Source organism: Cicer arietinum, chromosome 2 (assembly GCF_000331145.2).
Source record: "Cicer arietinum cultivar CDC Frontier isolate Library 1 chromosome 2, Cicar.CDCFrontier_v2.0, whole genome shotgun sequence".
NCBI lineage: Eukaryota > Viridiplantae > Streptophyta > Magnoliopsida > Fabales > Fabaceae > Cicer > Cicer arietinum.
In genome coordinates this window covers 42004827-42027930 of record NC_021161.2, presented here as the reverse complement: position 1 = coordinate 42027930, position 23104 = coordinate 42004827, and the positions used below count along the sequence as shown (strand labels likewise).

Below are 23104 nucleotides of genomic sequence, written 5' to 3'. Positions count from 1 at the left end.
TGTTGTTTTAGTCATTTTTATTTTTGTGACAAGATGATAAATATCACTATAAAATTAAATACATATACGATGTTTTTGGTTAGAACTAAAATATAATATTTAATATAATAATATTTACATTTGTTAATCAAAACTAATACTTAAACACATTTTGTTAATAAATTTAATACATGTATTTCACACTGATATAATATATTTTTCATATAATTAAGTTTTGTTTTTAGAAAAGAGTATCAACATGGCAGCAAGAAATAATATTTTATTTGATATTTGGATGTATATGGTAAGTACAACGTTGAAAGTTTGAAATTACTATCTTAAAATAATTCTATAAGAGGATTTTATCAATTTTCATCCCCTTCTAAAAATAGAAATGAGAGGAGAGAGAAAATAAGAAAATTTGTATTATATATATACTATTTTTAAATATAAAAGTGTGACTTTATTTTACTAAATTTATTATTTGTTTATAAGGGATTTGTATAAAACAATATTATTATATTTTCTATCTTTTTTACAAACTTGAAGTATAGTGAATATACAATGTATGTGGTAGTTTTGAACTTAAAAAAACAAACAAAATACTTTTTATTCAAACTAAATAGACCTTTATATTTTCTCCTCTTTGATTTTTAAAAAAAAAAAAAAATGATGGTAGTGGTGTTAGATTAAATCTCCATTCTTTTGTATGGTGAATAGATGAAGTGACAAACATTATTACTTAACTCAGAGATGTGATCTTATGAATTAAGATGACCACAAATTGACAGTCGTGTTAAAATAAAAATATTTTCGCTTTTTATGGTCGATAAATAAAGTGACAAACACCTTTAATAAATTCTATATATGAAGTAGAGATATAATATCCGAATACAAATTACTATAAAAATATCAAATCTAACAATATATATATATATATATATTACTACAATTTGATTAATACTATACTAAATAAATTTAATTTAGTGAAGCATGATAAGTCACTAGAAAAAAATAATATAGTATTATGGATGGCAATCAAACAAATATTTGCAAAAAAGTATTTATGTACAAAAAGTATTATTTTTGCAATTATATGTATATTTATTTTCCTCTTTTGTAAAAAAGAAAAAGTATTAACACATAAAAATAAAATATATGGTTCTCAAGTCTTCAAATTATGTATTATCTTGGTGCACAACCCTTTGAACTATTCCTTTATGTAATTTCCACAAAAGAAACGATAACAATTAGGGAGTATAGTTCTTTCTTGGCATCTTCATTTGTCATTCCTCTTGCGATAAATTAGTGGTACCCTAAACTTTGTTGAGTTAAACGTTAACCCTCAAATTTTCAGTCCCCATGGCTTTTTCTTAAAGGTGCAACCATGGAGAAGTTTGCGGAGGTTAATGGTGTAACCTATATATCTACGCCTTTTCTCCACCATTTTTTACTTCTGATCGTTTACCTATAACTTATTTATACTATAACTATACAATTATTAAATTCGAAACATAAACACTTTTTTGCATATATGTTTTTTTTTTAACAAAAGAACTAAGAGTAATTAAGAGTGTCGTAATGAATAGCTAGTATACATATCTTGAAGAATAATAATTGAAAATATTTATATCTCTAGAGTGATGAAGAACACAATTTAGATTTTCAAATAGAGTTATAATTATTGATTCAAATTTAATGCATGAAATTTTAGATTTTCATAATTTATAACATGGAAAACGATCAAAATCTAACTCTCATACTTTTAGTTCTGTTCTCTTTCTTCATCTTGATCAAAGAGAATTGATTTTAGACTATTTTTTATCCGATATAATCTCTTTATATTATTTTTTTTTCTATATAATTTTACACAAATACTTGATTTTTACACAATTTTTTTTTGTTATCTCGCTAATTACGTGTGACGTTGTTTTGTATTTTTCGTCTTGGTGCGATGTTCATTTTATTTAAATTGACATATTATAACTTCGATCTAAATCAGACATATTCAATCAATGACTTCAACGTACTTAATGTTGCAGATCCGGATGTATGTGTATTTCCGTCACTTTAATTTTGTCAAATTTATAAATATTTTTTCGTTTTATAAAATTAATTTTGGCGTGTGAGTTTGTTCGCATATTCATCGTATTTTCGTTTTTAAACAATTTGTATTGTTCTCAATCGATGTATTTTTTTAATATGAATGAATATCGTTTTTAAGTAAAAAAAAAATATATCAAGTAATACACGTCACAATTGTTAGAACCAAATAAATTGTAATTTTGAGAAATATTTTGTGTGGTAATAAGATTTGTGCACAATCACAAAAATAAAAAATAAATAAATAGGAAAAAGAATTAAATAATATGCATTTTTCAAATAATTAAATGACATAATTTTAGATATATGTTTCTAAATCTTGTGATCACTCAAGTATTTATTTATTTATTTAAATTCTAGCCTAATTTTAATGAAAATCCACATGTGTTAGATTCAAGACATCTAAGAAATTAGCTAGTTAGATTCAAGACATCTATGAAATTAGCTAGTTAGATTCAAGACATCTTGTGTGACAAGAAGGAAAATAAATGTGAAGTTCGCCTATATATGGTGAAGAACTTCCTTCATCTTACCATGTGATCAGTATTTTATTTTTAATATCATAATTTGATATATATTTTAGTCTACAATTCATTTTTTTTTACTAATAAACCTTCTATTCAATTGAGAGAAGTATAATTTAGATGTATGAAATTCTACCGGTAAAACCAAGCATTTATGCAATATATATATTGAGATATTATTATTTTTGGAAAAATAAAGAAAATAGTACATGTGAATTGGAAGATTTTGAATTTGAGATATAATATTTTATTTAATAATATTAAAATTTATTAATTAAATTAAAATTTACAAATAATATATTAAAATATGGGGATATTTTATGGTGTAATTGAAAATTAATATGTTTTTGTATTGTCAAATTAAATAATTAATAGTTTAATGATATGTCATGTATTAGTAACTTGTATCATAATTTAAATTTAACACCACTAAATTTTAAAATTTTATATTTTTGTTCTATTTTAAAATAATTAATATTTATTTATTAAATTATATATAAAAAATAATTAAATTTCTTCTATTTTTCCATTATTTTTTCGCCGCACTTTATTTTTACCATTTTTTTTTATTATCTACAGTTCATTAAGAAATAAAGACAAATCAGAAAATGACTACATGACAATGATATTATATGGTCAACGACAACATACAAACACAAGCAAATTGAGAGTGAGATAGATAAATAATGTTCTTGGAGCAATGGAAGAAGGTGAAATTTTTTTCTCACAACGGCGAAAGAACGACGGAAGATAATGATTTCATACGACGATAAAGCAATTTTACGAGAGCAAAGAAATGTGTTATGAACTTTTAAATTGATAATAATTTTTATTTGAATTAAAATATACGAATTAAAATAATTTATTTAATTAAAAAAAATGAAATTAAAATAAATCTTAATATAAATAATTTGATCAACTTAATATATAATATATTAATACTAATGTGAGAAAAATAATACATTTATTAATTAAAAAATTAAAGATACTGTTAAGTTTTTTTTTAAGAGTATAACATAAATTATCTTAAAATGTTATTAAAAAACATAAAAAAAACATTTATTTTAAAATAATCTAGTATTTTTAACAAATGAATGATTTAGTGCGAAAGAATATCAACAATAATTTACAATTTTCGTAGCAAATACTCCGTACTCTGACAACGACCACTGAAGGATGGTGGCACATGCTTCCTGTCAAATCAACTAAAAACCAACCGTCAAGATTCACACGTACGGAAAATCCAACGGTCCATATTTATCCACCCCAACACACACTTTCTCTCTCTTCTCACCTCTGCACCCATGTCCCATTTGTGTCGGGACCCCCCTTTATAAATGGCAAAGACTCTTCCTTTAACTTTTTTTTTCCTCTTTCTTTACTGTGCATTTCAAACCCAAAAATCCCTCACTTGTGTCTCAATCAGAAAGTGATTGGCCACAAAAGAAAAACACTTTACTTCATCACTTGTTCATTTTTTTTTGCTGCTTCAGTCATTCACATTCATAATATATTCTTCACAAAATTCATTCTCTTCTGTTACTTTCATGGCGATCTCGAACAAAGTGTCACCTTTTTTGTTGTTATTGATGATGTTGAAGCTTGGTTTCATTTGGGTTCCACTTTTTGGTCATAAGGGTCATCAATTTGCTTGATACTATTTAGCATAAACAATTGACCCTGCTTCTTCTTTTTCTTCATCTTATTGTTCTTCTACAAACCCTTTAAGTTTCAAAGCAGGGTCCTCACTTTTTTTCTTCTTCTTTTTAGTTTGGTGGGGTTCTTTAGTTTCTTCATCATTTTGCACTTATTAATGGATCCCATCTTGTTAGTTCTTTTGGGTAATGTTTGATTTTACTAGAAATTAGTGTTTTTTTGTGTGTGTGGGGATGGAGTACATTGGAAAGTGGGACGGTGGTATGAGTGAATGTAATAATAGTTTTGAGGAAATTGAGGATGGGGGCTCCAAGCTAGGGTTCCATGTGTTTGTGTAATTGCTAAATTTTGTGTCTTTAAAAAGAGGAGAAAAAAAAAGGTAATAAAGCTTCTTATGAAGCTTTCAACATCAGGAATGAGTCAGCAAGGACATGAAGGTATCAACTCAATTTTCTCCCTTAAAAACATTTTATTTTTCTCCCTATTCTGAGCTCTTTGTTGTGGGGGCTTCAACTTCAAGTTTTATATACATGTAGATAAATCATAAATAGTATATGTGATAAATAGTATGTGTCACTTTCAAAAACTCCTTTTGTTTATACTTCAACATTCATTGTTGTTTCCTTTTTTGATTGAGATAATTTGATGATGTGTTGAATTATAATGTAGGAGGGGAGAAGAAGTGTTTGAATTCTGAGCTATGGCATGCATGTGCGGGTCCATTGGTGTCCCTACCAACTGCAGGGACTCGTGTAGTTTACTTCCCTCAAGGTCATAGTGAGCAGGTGCTTTTTTTATACTCCTTATTGTTTCAATTTTGGATTGAAAGAGTCTCTATCTAGTTAGAATTTGGTTGTTTTTTTTTTCTTAATTTTTTGTCATTGGAAGTTGAGTTGAGCTTTTCATGAAAAATGATTGTAGGTTGCTGCCACAACCAACAGAGAAATTGATGGTCAAATACCGAATTACCCGAGCTTGCCGCCTCAGTTGATATGCCAACTTCATAATGTTACAATGCATGTGAGTATTATATTCTTTCATCAAGTTACGACTTATGAATTGCAATAGTTGAGTTTGTTTTATCTCATGAAAGTGAGCTTAGTCAACTAGAGCATGTGTTAATTTTCAGGCAGATGTTGAAACTGATGAAGTGTATGCTCAAATGACACTACAGCCGTTGACTCCGGTATCTTTTTATTCTTTGATGACAGCTTGTTTGTTTGTAATGCGAGATTTGGCTGAAAATGTGTTTGTAATTGTGGTTGTAGCAAGAGCAGAAAGATACGTTTCTACCTATGGAATTGGGGATTCCAAGTAAGCAGCCATCAAATTATTTTTGCAAGACATTGACGGCGAGTGATACCAGCACACATGGAGGGTTCTCTGTTCCTCGTCGTGCAGCTGAGAAAGTTTTTCCTCCATTGGTAGTGTCCTTAATTATTTTTATTTCTGTTTGATTCTTGTTTGATATGGATACATTTCTATTCTATTTTGGGCTGTATAGGATTTCTCACAGCAGCCTCCTGCACAAGAACTAATTGCTAGGGATCTCCATGACACTGAGTGGAAGTTTCGACATATTTTTCGGGGTGAGTTTCTAATTTTTTGTTTACTCTATTTTTATTATGTTGAATTCTTTGCTAGGGATTTCCATTTGTGTTTGTTAATGTTATGCATGTGTAGTGCAGTGCCGATTTATCACAGGCTGCGATATGCTGTCAAAAACTTGTTTTTCATGTTGAGTTATTACTTTACTTGAGTTGTGGCGGCGAGACTTGCTTATGCATTCCTATTGCAGTTTAGTTAAAAGTTAGTTGTAGAATAAGATTCTCAAATTTAGAAGGGGACCTTTGCTAGAATCCCGATGTGCAATTAGTTAAGGCAATTTAGTAGTCATTGGTGTTTAGCATATCATTAGTGACTTGAATATGTGGGAAACCTGCTTTTTCCTCATGCCTTAGAATTAGAATTAGAATTAGAATTAGAATTAAAATCAGTTGCATATAACTTAGTACTTATTAGCAATTTTCTTTTATACCTGTAATGAATATTGTGAATGTGTCTGAAAATTCTTAGATTCAAAACTATATTTTTAGCAAGTAATTGTCTGTAAAGTTGTTTTTTCTTTCTGCAAGTTCAAAGAATTTTGATTAATTTATACGTAGGTCATCAATTGCGCATTTTATAAAAGGAGATGTTAAATGGCAGTTTTTACAATTTATCATCGTAAAAAGAATTCAAGTCATTTTATTGACATGAGTGTTCTATATCGAAAAAATTCCATTTTCCGTATTAACACAGTTGTCGAAAGAGTACTACACTGCGTATAAACTTCAAACTGGTTATCTTTAACCATGGTAATGTTCCAAGATTATTGGTTGACAGAGAATCAAAGTAGATTTACCAATGAATCGTGAAATGTTATGGTTCTTAACTATTTTTTTCTCAATTTAGTGGTAAGTCATTTGCCGGATCATGCACATTTTCCTAGTTATAACGAAAAAAGTGCAGTTGGTTGGGTCCAATCTATTGTTTGAAATAAACAACTCGCACACACCCCCTTTCCAAAAAAATCAATACACCTAGCACCAAATTTAGATTTATTAGATTTGTTGCTAAAATATTGGTATCAAACGCTAGCTCATAGCTATCATTAAAATTCTGACTGTTTCTAGTAGTGGCTGTCATCTGCTACATCGAATATCAATTAAATTGTTATGAGCAAATGAGGTAGTGTATTTATCAGATCTCTCAAGTTTGTGTAACATGAATGTCGTAAATAGCGTATATTCTGTAATTATGTGTAATAATTGTATTCGGCCATTAATAAGGCCCTTAGGTCTAGAGTAGTCTATATAAACATATTAGTGTTTGAACTCTATTTACAATTTTGAATTATATCAGAAATATTTTCTACAATAAATAATACCCAAACATAAGTGGCCTGGACATGGTTTTTAATCAAATCAATATGCTAATATGGAACTTTGCAGTAACAATTTGTAAGTGCGTTGCTAGTGTAAGAAATTAGTCTTTTGGGGCTACTTACTTTTCACTACCTTATTGAGAAGAGATCAACAACTTTAGAATCATTCTAACTGAATCTGATCTGATAGGGAAGTGAAATGGTTCTGTTACTAAAGTCTATTAGTGAAATGGTTCTGTATATTACTGCAACTGCATGCACTGTTATCCAAATCTTCAACTAAACAATTTACAAACGTAGTTGCATGTCATAATTACCTTTGCCAAGGAGCATCGACTTTTGTAAAGGAGGTTCCAAAAGTTTGGGCAAATTACCTTTTGTAAGGAGCATCTGCTTCTGTACATCAAGTTCTAAAAGTTTGGTGTTCAATGGTCTTCTTTTCTTTGCTAGTGATGTTAGATTTTATTTTGTACCTTTTCAGCGGAACTTCTTTTTATCAATTATCTCACGTGTTTAGTTGCATCTTGCATGTAATTTGTAATATTTAAGGAAAGAAAACTGCTATCTGTTGTAAATTGTAATAACTATTTACTTGAAAAAGAACCTTTTGGTTTTCTACCCCTTGTTTTAATTTACAACAGTGAATAGTACATTTGCCCTTTTTCTTGGTTCAAAGTTGGTGTTTCCATTATAAACAGATTTACTATAATGAATAATGAATTTTCCTTTTTTTCATGGTTCAAAGTTGATGTTTTTTCCATTATAAAACAGAAACATAACACTAGGTGGAAATATTTATTTATTTTTAAATTGGAGCTTCTGTTAACTTGATTGTATTATACGCGCAATATGATGTGTATTACTTCTTTATCATTTCAGGACAGCCAAAACGGCACCTTCTTACCACTGGGTGGAGTGTATTTGTTAGTGCCAAAAGACTTGTAGCTGGAGATTCTGTGCTTTTCATTTGGTATTCCTTTCGTTTCACCTTTCTGAATACTTCCCTTGGATGCTGCAAACTGCTTGTTTATTGTTTTTATTTGTATTTTCATCGATAGGAATGAAAAAAATCAGCTTCTTTTGGGAATACGCCGTGCCAGTCGGCCACAAACTGTTATGCCATCATCAGTTCTTTCCAGTGATAGTATGCACATTGGACTTCTTGCGGCTGCAGCTCATGCTGCAGCAACTAATAGCTGTTTCACCGTGTTCTATAATCCAAGGTTGTGTTTTTTTTCTTCTTATTTCTACTTTTGATACTTATTTATTACAGATTCTAACACATCTTTTGCAACCTACTTCATGAGCAGGGCTAGTCCATCCGAGTTCGTCATACCACTTTCAAAATATATCAAAGCTGTGTACCATACACGTGTTTCTGTTGGTATGCGTTTCAGGATGCTTTTTGAGACTGAAGAATCAAGTGTGCGCAGGTACTTGTTGCCATCAAATATCTTTTCTCAAGCATATATTGATTTTGTTTTAATTTGTAGATCTAATTTTGCGACAATTATTGTAGAAATATTTATAGTTGTGCACGGCAGAAGTTGTACCTTTTAAAACTGCCAATGTATTGTGAGGTTGATATGATATCTGCATCTATACTCTTTAAGGAAGCAAGTTTACTAATCACTGGATTTATTGTTATAAAATATATCATTCAATAGTATTTTTCAAAGATAATAATTAATCATAAATGTTTATGACATGATTTATGCCTTTGAAGATTGCTTATTTATTAAAAGAATGATTGATATGGCATATGCGTCTATATTGTCTAAAGAGCTAAGTTTATTTAGGATTATGCAGCAGAAATTGAAGGCAAAATATTAATTATACTTGGATATTGTGGAACCATACTATGTAACTTTTACTTATGAACAAGTCACCTTGTTTTGCAGGTACATGGGTACAATAACTAGCATAAGTGATATGGATCCTGCTCGGTGGCCGAATTCTCATTGGCGGTCTGTTAAGGTAAGTGAGATCACCATGTTGTTAGGGTGTCAACTGGCAGCCTTGTATACTTGGCTGCCATTATACACCTGTTATGTGAATTCTGTGTAAAGATGAAGATTTTCTCAAAAACCATGTTTGATGCATAAACCCTTCAAGAACACTGAAATTTCTAATCCTGTTTCATAAAGTTTACTTTTGTATTCCTTTTTTTTTTATCAACCTATAGTACAGCAACGCAAATCATATTCAATTTTTTAAAAGGAGATTCTTAACCTGTTTATCTTGTTTTATCCATTCTGCATAGGTCGGTTGGGATGAATCGACAGCTGGAGAGAGACAGCCACGGGTATCTTTATGGGAGATTGAGCCTTTAACTACATTTCCAATGTATCCATCACTATTTCCCCTTCGATTGAAACGACCGTGGCATCCTGGCACTTCTTCTTTTCTTGGTACGTATTTTTTAATACTTTTTTATTTGCTTATCTTCCTTTTTAATGTGATTGGCACTATAGAATCAATGTCATGGTGACACTTGGATTAAAGAAAAGAAATTTCTCATTTTTGTAGTTAAGACAGTTTAAGATTTTGTAGTTGTGTTTATATTTAGAGTTTCTCAACCATACCTTTCCCCTTCATCTATAGAATATTTTTTTCCAAATATTTCCCCTATCCCCATAATTTTCTTTCTCACTATCTAATGATGTAAGAAAATGTTTTGATTGAATCTTGAAGACTCATGTTTGCTAATAGTTTATTTTATACGCTAATTAAGATATGAAGCACTGACACAAACACTAGGCACAATATTGACACTCACACTTAGACATTGATAATTATTTAAGAAATGTAAATAATTGAATATAACTACATGTATTTGTGTCGAACATTGGTCATGCTTTCAATCTAAAGTGTCAGTGCTATATAGATATTAAATTTGTCACATGAAGATTTTTATGATTCATATTTGCTCCTTTTGTTGTGTCCACAACACAAGGGGCTTGAATTTTATTATGCTCATTTACATTTAATTGTCCTAAGTGTCTCCTACCCCCTCATTATGAGAATTGGCTGTGGTGGTTTTGAGGACATACTTCTTTTGTCTCCTTTCTTTACAAAGGATGTTGTTACAGATGGCAGAGACGAAGGGCTAATGTGGCTGAGAGGTGGTCCTGGAGACCATGGTCTTAATTCTCTGAATTTTCAAGGTGCGGGATTGTTGCCCTGGATGCAGCAGAGACTGGGTCCAACTTTGCTCGGAAATGATCAAAATCAGCAATATCAAGCCATGTTGGCCGCTGCTGGTTTGCAGAACCAAGGGAATGTCGATCTATTGAGGCAACAAATGATGAATTTTCAACAGCCTTTCAATTATCTTCAACAATCGGGAAACCTCAGTCCTTTGCAGCTTCAGCAGCAGCAAGCAATTCAACAATCCTTATCGACTAATATCCTGCAACCACAAGGCCAAGTGTTGGCACACAACAATCGTGAAAACCAAACGCAGCAAGCGCAACAGCAACAACACAGTTATCAAGATTCGGTTTTGATTCAAGGTGATCCACTCCATCAGAGGCAACACTCTAGTTTGCCGTCACCATCATATTCAAAACCAGATTACTTAGACACAGGCATGAAGTTTTCTGCTTCAGTTTCGCCGAGTCAAAACATGCTCGGTTCACTTTGTTCAGAAGGGAGTGGCAATCTGTTGAATTTATCCAGAAGTGGTCATTCTATGCTGAATGAACAGTTACCTCAACAATCATGGGCCTCAAAGTATTCACCTTCGCAGGTCAATGCCATTGGCAACTCTTCAATGTCGCACATGCAGTATTCCGGAAGAGATACGGCAATGGTACCACCGCATTGCAACTCAGATTCCCAAAATTCCATTCTGTTTGGGGTCAATATCGATTCATCTGGTCTTCTGCTCCCTACGACTGTCCCTCGTTATACTACTGCATCTGCTGACACCGATGCATCCACAATGCCTTTAGGGGAGTCTGGTTTCCAGGGTTCTCCATATCCTTGCATGCAAGATTCATCGGAGTTGTTGCAAAGTGCAGGGCAGATTGATAACCAAAACCAGACGCCGACATTTGTAAAGGTCTGATTCATGTATATTAGTCTTAGCTTAAGCTTTTTTGAGCCTTTCTTTTATTTAAAATGATTGTTTTATTTTGTCTTTTTCAAAGGTATACAAAGTAGGTTCCGTAGGGCGCTCACTTGACATCTCGCGATTCAACAGCTATCATGAGCTGTGGGAGGAGTTGGCTCAGATGTTTGGAATTGAGGGGAAATTTGAAGATCCTCTTAGATCAGGCTGGCAGCTTGTATTTGTCGACAGGGAGAACGATGTTCTTCTCCTTGGAGACGATCCGTGGGAGTAAGTTTAAAATTCAAATTATACAATGAGAAAATGAGACACACTCTCAGTGTAAACTAGATTTACACCGACGTCCAATGAAAATCCAACATTTTGCTTTTTTTATTTTTTATTTATTTTTAAATTGCAGTAACAAAGTAAACTTATGCAGTAATATCATAAATTCTCATTGGATGTCGGTGTAATATTATTTTACACTGACCATGCTTCTCCATTAAACACTTATACAATACAATACTATACAGAATATTGATTTTCTATGCTAAAGGTAATTATTTATTTCACTTGACTAAAGTTTTTTGACATCTTGTCTTTTGGTATGTGGATAACCTCTTGTAGATCATTTGTCAATAATGTTTGGTATATCAAAATACTTTCTCCTGAAGATATTCAGAAAATGGGAGAACAAGCCATTGAATCCCTTGGTCCAAGTTCTGGACAAAGGCTGAATAACACTGGTGCAGAATCTCATGACATTGTTTCTGGGCTACCATCATTAGGCTCACTTGAATACTGAGATAAGATCATAAAGTATTCCTTCCGATTCCACGGTCACGACGGCAACTACTACTATTACTACTTGTTTGTTACTTATGTTTGAACACTACCTATCAACCTTGCATATTTGAATATATTCTGTATTGTCTATTCCACTTTCATTATTATTATTTGTTCTAGGATTGTTGAAATTATCAAAAAAGAATGATGAGAAACTTAGGACAAACTTTTATGCCAATTTGTAAACTTGTGTACCTCAAGCAGAAATTTAGTGTTACTGCTATTGTAGCATTTGCTTATATCTTGCATGAAAAAGAAAATATAGATAACTTTTGTATTGAATAAATGACAAAGATGATTACAATAGTGTAGGTATAATGAAACTTATATATCCAAACTAGAACAATTAATTTTTAACTAAGATAATGAACTTGTAATTAACACCTAAAAAAAATAATTAGTCCGTAACTAATTTTACATCGGTAATAGTTATGTCCATATTTTTATGCTCTTACCAATGGCATAGCATCCCACCCGAGTTGTTAAAATTTCACTTCATTAAAGGATTTTACTCTTTTGATATTCCAACAACCATTGACATTTCACTGTTTTTCACTGATATAATGAATGTGTGTTTTCTAGTGTAGCGTTTTCTCTGTTTTGTACATGGACAAGTACCATTGAGAAAATGATACTGTGTTAATCATTTGTATGTTATCCTTATTGCATTCTTTATTTGCAAAATCATTAATGATCCTAAGATACTTTAAGAAAGTTGTTTTTAATTCTTTACTTTCTCTTTTTTCTAATTTAATTATAGTTCAATTTTTTTGTTCATAAACAACCTTTAGATTACAATTATAGTGTAATTTTTTTGTTCATAAACAACCTATAGACTACAATTTTTTTTTCTAATTTAATTATAGTGTAATTTTACTTTTAGTAGCTTCAAAAATAAATTATGAATTTATGATTGAATACAATTCCTTCATAAACAACCTATATATTTGTGGCCAACTGTAATTTTAATCCTACCAAGGATAGATTTTTTTCCATCCACAATTTGTCAACAAAATATATCAAACACAATTCTTTTTTCTCATTATTAAGTTGAACTTACATCAGTGTACAATGCCAAACTCCCAGCACATGCAAATATACACTTACAGTTCTAAATAGAACTAGTTTTATTTGAAATACATGAAATTTGATACTTAGCACGTCACATTTCTCCATGCATATATAACTTTAAAACAAACCTAGTTTGAACATGAAAGTCAAATCCAATTTGAACATGAGAGTTCCATGAAGTTGAAAATGCTCATATTTGAAGTGTGATTTTAGCATGATTTTATTGATAAGAAAGATGACATGCACAACAAGTTAACATCTAGATGACACAAAGATGGTCATTAGAATGGTTAGGTACCCAAGCAGCAGCCTTATTGCCGATGAAATGGCAAACAGGAACAGTTCCAGGGTCAACTTTGAGAGCTTCATAAAGCAACTCAGAATTCATACCTTTTGTATCATGGTGACAAACTGTTAAGGCTTTAGCTTTAGTTCCATCAGGGGATACTAATGAGACCACGTAAGCTGTTGTTGCTTGCACTTGGTGGCAATTGAATACAACTTTTTCAAAATTTAATCTGTGACACATCACTGCATTGTCTCCAACTTTTTTCACTTCCTCAACAACATATTGGTCTTGATTTTGGACAAAGGTACTTGAAATCGCCTTAATCTTTGTCGTCCCAAAATGTGAAATGACATGATCAATCATCGATTCTAAAGATGATACACAATGTTTGTGTTCTCCTATAGCAGTTGGGCTTTCACAAAAGTCCTCGAGACTTTGTCTCTCTTTATTTGCCAACCATATGGAGTCTGTGACACCTTGTGTTGGTTTTATGAATGGTCGTACGGTCTTTCCCAAAGATTGAATGTTACCTAAAGAAATTTTCTTTCCAGGATAGAGGTCATGTTCGAAAAAGAGTGTCGAATATTGATTCATTTCTTTGGCACTAATGGGTAGACTATTGCTTCTTCCATCTGCATATTAATCAAACAATGGATCCTAAGTCTTGTTATGAGGCACTAATTTACACATGAAATGATAACATTCATATTACGAGCAATTGAGTTATAGAGCTCTCGATATACAAATTAGATCCCTTGACCAACTATAAAACTATATAGTGTAGTAGCTTAGTTGAATTTAGAGAGATGATATTTTTCTCTCTAAATCTACTATACTTATATATGATGTACCATAAAACAAATGCAGAGGATCCTTACATTAAATTTGAAGAAATACACATAATAAACCAATATCTAATTCTATACACCTATTGCAAAAAAAATTAAAATTAAGGTATAATTACATCTAAAATCCTTTATCTTATTTAGTAGTAAAATATCCACCTTTTTTATTTTTTTTCCCACACATATCATTTATCTTTATAAACATTTACAGCTTTATCTCTACTTTTCCCACATAGGTCCTTTATTTTTATAAACATTTTCAACTTAAACATGAACATGTAATCATTGGTTTAACCATTATGATTTAAAGTAAAAATTATTCATTCATGCAGACAACACACATGACACACACATATATATTAATATATATTACTAACAAGGCAACAACAAATCAAAGAAAGCTTTAGGCAGAGGAGTGTTTGGCCAAATAGATCGCCAATAATCTTCAGCTGGTGATGCACCAATTTCCACAAAAGCCAACTACAAAAAAATGTTCCCATCACATATTAGTATTGTTTAAAAAAAGTGTTCATCTCTTCAATTTTTATTGAAAACTTTTTATGCTTGCATTAATTCTTAAAGTAAATAACAATGAGATTAATTGAAATTGCAAATTAAAAGATTCTAAAGTAAAAAAATAAGTTAGCTTACACAAAACAGAACTAAAACAGAGATACGTGCAAACTCCATTAATTAATTGACTACGAAGAAGTGATGACTCTATAAAAACTAATTTGTTGGGTGTGTGTATGAATGTTACAAGGTAGTCATATATATAGTAATTTCACATGCAACTATTTAGTTACATTTGCATGCAAAGCTTGTCGTATGCCATTGTTATACATTGAAATCAATTCCTCCAAGTGGTTAAGAAAGCTTGTGCACATGTCATTCATGCATCACACTCCAAACTTTATGGTTGTCTCCAAAAGGGTATCAAAACTACCTTGTTTTACTTTGTCCAAATGGCTTCCATGCACCACAAAGTTTGTGTGGTACTATTCTTGTCATACATTGAAATCAATTCCTCCAAGTGGTTAAGAAAGCTTGTGCACATGTCATTCATGCATCACACTCCAAACTTTATGGTTGTCTCCAAAAGGGTATCAAAACTACCTTGTTTTACTTTGTCCAAATGGCTTCCATGCACCACAAAGTTTGTGTGGTACTATTCTTGTCTTTAAGAGTTATTAAACCTGTTGTGCACATGGCATCCATGCAGCATAGTTACAATAGAATCTCCAAAGCTTGTGGTACCATTTACGTTGATTCTCTAAATATTAGAGATATATATATTAGCAAAACTTAATTTACTTTTTTTAGTACAACAAATGAGGCATGATATATTGTTAGAATGCAACCAACAATAATTTAGTGTCAATTTCCAACTAGAAGAGATGTTAGAACAATTTATTATTTAATTATATTTCAATATTATGAGGCCCTGTATCTTATATTAATTATATTAGTTATTTATTAATTAGGATGATTAATTGATTAGTGGTCAAATTAAGTAATAAGGTTAATTAGATTTGAGTTTATATAAAAAGTCTTACATCGACAATCATTACAATCATTTATGAACATGACATTATAGATAATTATAAAAGTCAAACATCTTTAATCTTTAATGATGTAACGTTTTTCATTTACCGACAATGTAAAAACTCAATTCACATAATTATACAAACAATATATATAAATTAAATTCAATAAATTTTTATTTGGATAATTAATTAAATTAATAAAGTGATATGTGTCCGACTCAAATATGAGTGGATGTTCCTCGTTGATCCACGATTTCCGATATATCGGACACACCGCACACAGCCTATTATCCCCATTTGAAAAGCGTCTAAGGCATACTATTGACATGCTACAATCAATGCATTCATAATCTTGGTATTAATATTTTTGATAAATTAAATATATGATAGATTTTAATTAAATGCATGTTCAAATGTTATTTGACTTCTGCACTAGAGTATGATTATAGTTTTAATCTTTATATTGAGCATCTTTTGTATTGATTAATTAGTAAGTTTAATTTCAACATAGATTACTCAATATTATATTGAATAAGTCATTTTATAGATTAATACATGCGTTTACATGTAGTATAATTGTCTCATTGAATATCTCTTAAATGAATGATATGAAATATCATATTTATCTTTGTATTTATTTGAAAATATGTAGAAATGAACTTGCTATAAGTATGTCCATAAAGTGTTAGCTCAACTGTAAGAGTTTAAAATTATAACCTTAAAATACATATTTCAAATATCTTTTGGGACAATTGTAAAATGATAATTTGTGTCATTTTAATAATACTTTCTCCTTCCCTCATTTTTTTAAAAAGTGTGCTATATTTATTGTTTATGTTGATGATTTAAATATTATTTGAACTTAGGAAGAGCTTCTAAAATCTGATTTTTTAGAGAAAACGTTTGAAATGGAATACATAAGAAGGATATAAATTTGCTTGAGGTTACAAATTGAGTATTTAAAGAATAATTTTTCTTTGAATCTTGAAGCTTAACTAGAAAATGTGCTAAAATGGTTCAATATAGACAAATCACATCAATTGTGCATTTTGATGGTTGTAAGATCATCAATTGTGAACAAATATATTTTTTAAGCTAGAGAAAATGACTGAATATCAACTATTTGATCATAAAATTTCATATATTAGTGCAATTAGATAGTTATGTATCTTTCTAATTATATTGTGAAATATCATTTGCATCAAACTATCTATTAAACAAATGTAGTCCTTTATATATATACACAACGACATTAGAATATGGTGAAATATATACTTGGTTATCTTATAGATGTAGAAATTTTAGTATTACATGAGGTAAGTTGAGAAGGTATTTTGAGTTAGATCTATCATGATTCAACACATGCAAATGAATAATGATTTGAGTTCTAGAAAAATAACTACATTAATTATTTACGAGGATAACATTGCATGCACACCTTAGTGGAGAATGATTTGTTAAAGGAGATAGAATAAAATGTATTTTAGTAAAATATTTTTTGGTTGTAATCTTCAACTAATTGATGATACATATTTGTACAAAGTCACCACTTAGTAAATTTTTCAACAACTTTTACGAAAATTTGATCTTCCTTGTTTTAGAGGTTATTGTGTGGGGGATAAATAAATAAATAATACATTCTTTTTTCTTAAAATTTGATTTTTTTTCTTCAGTTTTTCTTGAATTTTTTTTAATGAGTCAGTTTTTACATAAATACAGTTTTAGCCGTTTTCGTGACAGAGTTTGTTTAATAAAATTTTCATTAGGGGGAGTATTGTAAATAATTAGAGTATTTAAAGAATGTTCATCTTTCTATATCGTATAACTCCATAGTTAAAAGTAGACTCCTATTATACTTATAAGTTATAAGATTTATTACCTATAAATAGGACTAACGTGCCTTTATAGAAATACACCTTGAAGAACATAATGCAAATACTCTCTTATTCTCTCTCTAGTATATTTTTTCTTCCTTCCTTTCATTCTTCTATTTAGCTCTAGTTTTAGTTAATTCATATTTTTTAAATTTAGCAATTTTTTTATAAGTTAACAAAACTATAATCAAGGTTTGTGGAACAATACGGATTAGAGTGTAATATAGTATATAGAAAAAACGATAAGTTTTTTTTTTCTTCATTGAGATTAGGATCAATATAAAATATACAATATACAATAATATATTAAAATAAATCCTCAAATAATTATATTATTCACAAATACATCCTTATATGTCATGTAATACTAATTATCCTAAGTCCTTCGATAAGACGACATGTTATATCTCTAGAATTCATTTCTTCTTTATTTATCATTCTACTACTTCTTTGTTCTATGTAACTATGATTAAAAACTAACAATAAAAAAATATAGCTTTCATTACAAATTTGATTTAATTATCAATTACTTTTTAAATTTATTGTATATAAATACATCACAATATTTTAACTATATTTTAATAATTAAAATATAGCAACCATAAATAACCACAAAATATATTAAAATATAATAATTACATCTGAAAAAAAAAATCAATAATAAAATTTATACACAAACAATCCAATAAAAAATTTAAATTAAAATAAATAAAATATTGAAACAAACAAACCTATTTAAATTAACTGGCCTTTGCTAAAAACAAAAGAACAACATATGATTTTTTTTATAAATATATAAATAAAAATGTTACATTATACAATGAACATTTTCAAAGTAATATATAATTTGTGTATATTTTTCCTTACTAGTGCTCTGATATAGGTTTTTTTTTATTTTTATTTTAATAACCTCTTTTAAATTTTTTATTTAGTTAACCCGCTTTTGAAAACTATTAATCAAAATGTTCTTTTTTATTTTTTTTATTTTTATTTTTATATCTTACAAGTCTCTATTTGCAAAGGCGACTTCTTTAAGGAAGTCCGAATTTGCAATGACGATTTCTTTAAGCAATTTTCAAAAAAAAAAAATTAAATTAACAATATATATATATATATATAATTCATAAAAATACATAAACACAAAATTTAAATTATATAATTTATTCATAAATAACATCATAAATTTTACAAAAATCACGATAAAATTAATGTCGAAGGTAATCTCCAGTACCACATTGCCAATATTTTCTCACACGAACGAGATTTTGACGACGCCTTGGTACATATGTACTGTGAGAAAACATAGGCAATATGATACTGGAGGTCATTTTCGACATTAATTTTATCGTAATTTTTGTAAAATTTGTGATGTTTTTATGAATAAATTAGGTAATTTAAAATGTTATAGACAACTCTAGTGAATCTATGTAATTTAAAATTTGTGTTTATGTATTTTTATGAATTATATATATATATATATATAAATTAATTTTTTTTTTAAATTATTTAAGGAAGTCGCCATTGCAACGGAAAAATTACTTTTATAAATGGGGACTTATAAGGTATAAAAAAAAGACATTTTAGTTAATACTTTTCAAAAGTGAGTATTTAAGTAAAAAAAATTTAAAAAGAGGTTATTCAAAATACATCTGGTATTTTTAGTGACAAAAGACCAAACCAAAGTGGTTCATGACACTAGTATCCTTAGTCCACTAGTCTTTACTACATTGTCTAGTATTCAACCATACAAAATATTGGTGAAAAATACCCGTCCGTTAGGCAGTGGTATTCTTGAGGGTATAGTTGAGATAAATGACTGCTTAAGACATTAATTTTTTAGGGATACCCAAAACTTTTTTTACTTCAATAATATTAATTAGGATATATAAATATTAAGATATAAAAAATATATAATTAAAGTTACATTCAAATAAAAACTTAACAATTATCCACTTAATAGAAGATTTGAGCTTAATAGAAGATTTGAGCTGTATATATATCTGAGAATATTTTTAATTTTGTCTAGTATTAAGGGTTAAATTATTATTTAATAATAACCTAAATTAAAATATGATGTAAACATCTTAAAACTTGGGAAAATGTGACCATTTTCCTAATGGTAAAATTTTGTTTGAAGAATTAGAAGTTATTAGATATGTTTGTGCAGTTGAATTAACATCAAATTATATACTATTGAGTTAGTTGAAAGCATTTAGTTATTTTTTTAATGCATGCACATCTTATAAAATAGCCTTAAATATAATTTTAGTCATTTATCTTTTCTTTAATATTCATTTTGGTTATTTATATATTTATTTTTTTGTTTGATTTGGTCCTTTATATTTATTTTAATATTTTGGTACTTTATCTTTTATAAGTGGTGTATTTCAGTTTTTGTCACAAAGACAACAAAAGTTATAACAACATTTGATAATTGAAATCCCTTCTAACAATTGTCAATATGTATTCAGTATAATGTATTCTTTCAAAAAAATATGCATTTAACTCAATAATAGGTTTGCATTAGAAAAAAAAAAATTCTTACATGCTTTAAAATATATATGAACTCTTTGAAACGAATGACGTTTATCATAGTTTCTTAGATTTCACCCATCCTTATTAAATTGCATACTTAACTTTACAATAATTATATAGTTGTTTAAAATAATTATGATGAAAAAGACTAAATTACACCGCTTACAAAAGATAATAAAGAACCAAAATGAATAAAAAAAGATAAAAAAATAAAATTATTATTAGGTAAAGATAAATAGCTAAAATTATATTTAAGTCTATAAAATGATATTAATTATTCATTCAGTTTTTGCATTTTATAGAAAAAAAAGTTTTTTTAAAAAATAATTGAAATATTAAAATTTTACTTGAAATCTACTAATTCATATGATAAATTAAATAGTATTGTTTCAATTTTTATAATTTTTTTGACAAAAAATAAAAAATAATTTTTAAAATCTTAATTACCGTTGAATTATTAATAATTTTAAAATAAAAAATACAAAAAAGAAATAATAATAATTAACCATTTCCAATAATTATTCATATTTATCAAATAAAATATGAAACATCTAATATAAAATATGTGCCAAATTTATTTTTCTGAAATTGAATCTTCTACAAAGGAAATAAATTAATTAATAAATGATATAGTACTGCTATGTTATACTATATGAATACGCCAAAACAAGTTGAAATTAAAGTTTTAGTATGTTTTTTGAACAATGTGAACAAATAATAAACAATAAATCGTTATTTGCGATTACTTTTAAAAACTATGGCAGGGCCCTCCCCCCTTTTTTATGGTATTCAAAAAATTAAATGAAATTACTTGACTTTCGTAATTATCATAAATTTTATTATCTATCTACCTCGTACTATTTTCTTTATATAAATATTTCTCACATCAACCAAAAAACTGTATGTCTTCATAAAGATAATCATTTTATAACGTCTACTCAAAGTTTTCTAAATTAATCCCACATTGTTATTTCATAACATCACATTATTATTTCATAACATCACATTATTATTTCATAACGTTTGCTAAACATCTTTCACATTAATTTCACGTTACTAGTCAATATGTTTTATTTTCGCCTCTATCTGCCATTACTTATTTGATAGCAATTGTATACATTTTTTCAGAATATGCAATATTGAGCGTAATAACATGAGAAGTTTCTTCACTTCTTCTTAATTGATAGTACATATATCTTTTTTGCTTACCTTATTGTTGGGTGTGTTTGCTAACAACATCCGTGACAATGATACTTCTCTTCTATAAATTTTATATATAAAATTAAATGCATATTATTGATATAACTACTATATCAATAATCATTTGACAATTGAGACATAAAATTTCATATTGATTTTTTTAAAGATCCACTTAAATTGCAGAGATTAACATCTAGTTTTTACTTATATTCAAAACTATAAAAGATAATTTACGAATCTCTTCATCACATGTAACTAAAATTGAGTTGATATTATATGCTGCGAGTGTTTTGGTGATTTTAGTTACTTTGAGAATAAATTTTGAATATATGATTTAATACAATTCCTTCTTTTGAATGTAGTATAGAAAAGGAAAAACTTATAGATTTATGGTCAATTGTAATTTTAATTTTAACAAGGAAGAAATTTTTCTATCCAAAGTCTAAAAAGTCTACAGTCAACAAGGTATATCAAACACAACTCTTTTTTTCTCATTATTATCAAGTTCAACATACATCAAGGTACTGAGTAGAGGATATCAAACTCCCAACACATGCAAATATACACATATTCAAAATAGAAGTAGTTTTATTTGAAATACATGAAATCCCATACTTGCACATCACATTCTCCATACATACATACATAAATTTAATAAAACAAAGCCAGTTTGAACATGATGTTATTGAAAGGGAGATGATGTGCACAAGAAGTTAGCATCTAGATGACACAAAGATGGTCATCAGAAAAGTTAGGTACCCAAGCAGCAGCCTTATTGCCGATGAAATGGCAAACAGGGACAGTTCCAGGGTCAACTTTGAGAGCTTCATAAAGCAATTCAGGATTCATACCTCTTGTATCATGGTGACAAACTGTTAAAGCATTAACTTTAGTTCCATCAGGGGATACCAATGAGACTACGTAAGCGGTTGTTTCTTGCACTTGGTGGCAATTGAATACAACTTTTTCGAAATTCAATCTATGACACATCACTGCATTGTCTCCAACTCTTTTCACTTCCTCAACAACATATTCATCTTGATTTTGGGTAAAAGTACTTGAAATTGCCTTAATCTTTGTCGTCCCAAAATGTGAAATGACATGATCAACCATTGATTCCAAGGATGACACACAATGTTTATGTTCTCCTGTAGCCGTTGGACTCGCACAAAAGTCATTAAGACTTTGTCTCTTTTTATTTGCCAACCATATGGAGTCTGTGATACCTTGTGTTGGTTTTGTGAATGGTCGTACCATCTTTCCCAAAGATTGACTTTTACCCAAGGTAATTTTTTTTCCAGGATAGAGATCATGCTCAAAAAAGAGTGTCGAGTATTGATTCATTTCTTCAACTTTTATGGGTAGACTATTGGTTTTTCCATCTGCCACAATAATAGATAAAAATGAGTCTTAAAAATCTTGTTATGAGACACTAATTCATATATGAAAAAATAACAAAAATATAATGAGCAATTGATTTATAGCTCTATCAACAAAAATTGGATCTCCTACAATTGATTTATAGCTCTATCAACAAAAATTGGATCTCCTACAATTGATTTATTGAGTAGGAGCCGTAGGAACCATTGGGTTTAAAAGAATAAAAAATAAATTAGAAGAAATACATACAACTATCGTCATAATGTAAATTC

At 29.0% G+C, this 23104-nt stretch overlaps 3 protein-coding genes across 3 annotated transcripts in view; 1 reads left to right on the top strand and 2 right to left on the bottom strand.

Moving 5' to 3' along the window:
* The first annotated feature begins 3978 nt into the window (after positions 1-3978).
* Positions 3979-12330, top strand: ARF7 (auxin response factor 8). Its single transcript, XM_004490697.4, has 14 exons — positions 3979-4699; positions 4932-5047; positions 5184-5282; positions 5392-5448; positions 5531-5686; positions 5767-5851; positions 8068-8158; positions 8247-8411; positions 8499-8621; positions 9090-9165; positions 9452-9599; positions 10281-11254; positions 11343-11533; positions 11873-12330. The coding sequence occupies exons 1-14, from the start codon at positions 4657-4659 to the stop codon at positions 12048-12050; spliced, it is 2502 nt and encodes an 833-aa protein (XP_004490754.1). The 5' UTR covers positions 3979-4656; the 3' UTR covers positions 12051-12330.
* A 778-nt stretch (positions 12331-13108) lies between these two features.
* On the bottom strand, positions 13109-15088 carry LOC101504658 (embryonic abundant protein VF30.1-like). The gene is made up of 3 exons (XM_004490696.4): positions 14948-15088; positions 14674-14776; positions 13109-14083 (listed from the first exon to the last, which is right to left on the bottom strand). Exons 1-3 carry the CDS (start codon positions 14984-14986, stop codon positions 13422-13424), a joined length of 804 nt encoding a protein of 267 aa, XP_004490753.1. The 5' UTR covers positions 14987-15088; the 3' UTR covers positions 13109-13421.
* A 6834-nt stretch (positions 15089-21922) lies between these two features.
* Positions 21923-23104, bottom strand: part of LOC101504325 (embryonic abundant protein VF30.1-like) — a 1837-nt gene continuing 655 nt past the window's right edge. Inside the window, exon 3 of the mRNA XM_004490695.4 lies at positions 21923-22834. Within this exon, the coding sequence (XP_004490752.1) occupies positions 22173-22834 (662 nt within the window). The 3' untranslated portion in view covers positions 21923-22172. The remainder of the gene's footprint in view (positions 22835-23104) is intronic.